This window comes from Charadrius vociferus, unplaced genomic scaffold, assembly GCF_000708025.1.
Source record: "Charadrius vociferus isolate BGI_N301 unplaced genomic scaffold, ASM70802v2 scaffold185, whole genome shotgun sequence".
Lineage (NCBI taxonomy): Eukaryota > Metazoa > Chordata > Aves > Charadriiformes > Charadriidae > Charadrius > Charadrius vociferus.
Window position 1 is genome coordinate 946,127 of NW_009648955.1, and position 3,372 is coordinate 949,498.

A 3,372-nucleotide genomic window follows, 5' to 3' on the forward strand; every position below is an offset into this window, starting at 1 on the left:
AGTGCACATGCCCTATTGACAGTGAGCTCATCTCTGATGATCTTCACACAGTCACAAATCTCAGCTGAGATTAGCTCAAGGTTCCCTTAATTGGGTCAAATAACAAAGGAGCCTCAAATAAGCAGCAAATGTATTTTTTTTTCCCCTACTTAAGAATTACTCCACAAAAACATCTATCATCAAAAAAAGAAAACAAACAAACCAAAACCACCTCATCGCCTTCACTGTGGCCAAGATCACACTGGAGGGAAAAAGAAAAGGCTGGACAGTGATTCCAGTCAACTAGGAAGCACAGATATTATCTGAACATAACATGAAAAAACATGCACATGGAAAACCAAGAGCTTGCTCTCTCAGCAGAGCTAACACTATCTCCGCTATAATCAATTATCCTGAGCACAACTCACAAACGCAGGAATACATGACAGGTTTCCACACTCCTTTCTTCTGTAAAAATCATTCCCCAAGACGGATGGAAACCACTTTAAAGCCCCAAAAACGCAGGTCCTATCAGAGCACATTCTCACAAGATGTCTGGAAAAAAACCCATGTATGAGGGAGAGCGGAGGATGGTGCTGAAAAAAGAACCCTGAATCTCCAGCACCTACCTATCTGTAGTTACATTTTTCCATAAATCGTGTCAGACAAAAATGAAAAGGAGATGGAACCAGACAAGAAAGAGATCAGAAACTTCCAAGATGAGTTTTCTGAGAGTCAAGACTGAGATTAAAGAGGTAACAAACGTACATCCTATTTGCTCCCATTTCTTCTATGGTCAAGAATGCCAAGATCACCATTGGCACAGTAACAGCTGGAGAGGATCATACTAAATCACCCAATAAGTGAAAAGTTTTAAACACAATATTTTCTCAGAGGCTGCTGCAAAAACCTCAAGAAAACAAAGGGTCTGTAGAATTCAAGAACTGAAAAGCTATCGTTTTCATTCTTCAAACAGATCTAACCCCTCACAAGGTAAATTCTCAAATGGCAGTGTAAAGGAAACTCCTAGTCTATCCCAGCAAAGACAAAAAGGCTCTCGGTTTCAATTTCATTTCCAACATTTCTGAGTAGCAAAGGACTCCACACTTCCAAAATAACTGGAGAGAAAAATAAACCTGGAACAATCCATGGACACGATGAGAAAAAAGTTTCTATTACAACAGGCTTTAAAGTTTGGAAGAGTAAGAACTCCAAAGACAAAGACCTTGGAAATGATCTGATAATCCTGTTTTTTTCTTTGCTTGTGGTGTCTCTGCTGATTTGTTTTGTTTGGAATGAAAGGGGAAATGCACAGCTAATAAAAGCTGAGCAATACCAACAGCAGCCAAGTACAGAGTACTTCAAATCATAGTTGAGAGACAAGGAGAAAAAAAAAAATCCCCAATATGCAAATGCTGCTGTAACTAGCATCAAGAGCTGGAAGAGTACAGAAAGAAATGCAGAAAGACAAAGATTAAAATTCAATTTGCTCGCCCTCCTTCAGGCCCCTCTGTGTTGCTGCTTGCCAACATGCTTTCAAGGCCAGCCTGAATCCAGAGATCCAAAGCAGGAGGCAAGATCCAGAAGTCAGCAATTCAATAACCTTCAAGTATCAGCTACCAGAAGCAGAGATGAAAATCATGGAGCAGGTAAGTCTGCTTAGTTCTTAGAAAGAGGGAGAAGAGACACACCTCACCTCTTCCTTGTGTGGTAAAAGAAGAACTAGGACCTTGTGGGCACTCCAAACTAGATAACCTGTATGGTTCATAGAGCATGTTCATCCACAGAGGGGAAAAAAACCCAACACCACGTATCTTTAAAGTCATGAGAGTCTGTGGCAAGACACCCACACTTAGAATACACAATGTAGACTATGACATTAGAATAAAGATGTAACATTTTAATCACACAGTAACAGTGGAACTCTGCTGTGCAAGCACCAAGGCATCACGAGAGCAGAACTTCATTAGCAGACATAAAATTGTATCACTAGAACATATAGTACATTTATTGTAAATAGTCTCCCAGGCTATGCAATGTTTAAATACAGATAGCAGGAATTAGTTGTATTATACCCCGCCCCCCCTTTTTTTGGTCATACTTAGGAACCAGAAAAATATTTAAAGCAAAAGGTTTATCATTAATTCCACTGCAGTTTATTCACATTATCCGTGTAGATCCATTAGCAGACACTTGTAACCTCGTCACTTAAGAAAGTAGACAGTGACTGGATAATTTTTTTTATTATTTTTTGTTAAATTATTTTTAGCTTCTCATGTAAACAGTAACTTAACAGCATGTTTCTGTAGTTTAAAAAAAAGACAGTGAAAGAAAGCTCAATGTCAACAACAGGAATTTGAAACATCCCACATTAATGGCTCAAAATTGTGTTGACCCTCTTGAAATGAAGCTCTGAAGGAAAGCTTGCATGAATGCATTCAACACAGACAAACATTTTGATTTTCATCTTGCACTGTACCTTGTCATATTTGCTACTGGAACCAAAGCCAAAAATCAGAAGGTGACCGTGAGAATCAGTACATGCAAAATGCTGTCCATCAGGAGAGCACTTGCAGTCAAAAACTGCACCGTGTCCTTGTCCTTCAATCTGAAATACATCAACATACAAAATAATTAAGTTACCAGAAATACATAATTTTCAGTTATGATTCTCAAAACTGTGGTGCTGATGTTGAAATTTGTAAAATCTGTAAGACAGTATACTGCTAGATGGAAGTTACTTTAAAACATAGTTTACTTTTTAGCTATTCACTTTTCAGTGAATTTTGTAATAATGCTCATGAAAGATGCCAAATTGATAGTAGTAGAAACTGACAGATTTATCCACAAAGCAGGCACAGTATAGGAAGTGAAAATAAAAGCTTCCCCTTGAACGTCCTGCTAATGAGCCTAACCAGAGAGCTGGGTCCAGTTCAGGGCTTAGTCACTACACCCTTTCGATCCTTTGCCTTTTTGCTAAGCTAACCCAGTAGCATTGGCTGCTGCGGTGTTTCAGAACACCTGCCCGCTAGAAAACGCACTGACATAGACAACCCACATTACACAACTTAGCAACTGCCTGTTTCTGTAATTCCTACTCCTAATTTATTGGAGTGGGGGAGGTGTAGGTTTGTGTAAAAACTCCACTTTTTAAAGGAGAACTGCAAAGATTTTAAAAAAGGAATTTTTACCTGATACTCATTTTCTGTTTTCCAGTTCCATTAAGCCAGAACAAATGGGTTTTTGTTTTTCCCTGCAACCTGTCAATCAAGCAGAGGTGACCAATCACCACTCTGAATTTTCATGTCTTCAGCACCTCTTCAGAAAGCCCCTTTCTATTCTCCCCAGCAAAGCACTTTTGCATTTTCTTTAAAGAGACACCAAGCAAAATTC

At 38.9% G+C, this 3,372-nt stretch overlaps 1 protein-coding gene across 1 annotated transcript in view; it reads right to left on the bottom strand.

Annotated features, from left to right (window-relative positions):
- PHIP (pleckstrin homology domain interacting protein) overlaps positions 1 to 3,372 on the bottom strand; it is a 119,092-nt gene that overhangs the window by 47,245 nt on the left and 68,475 nt on the right. Inside the window, exon 12 of the mRNA XM_009887458.1 lies at positions 2,459 to 2,587. Coding sequence (XP_009885760.1) covers positions 2,459 to 2,587 — 129 coding nt within the window. The remainder of the gene's footprint in view (positions 1 to 2,458; positions 2,588 to 3,372) is intronic.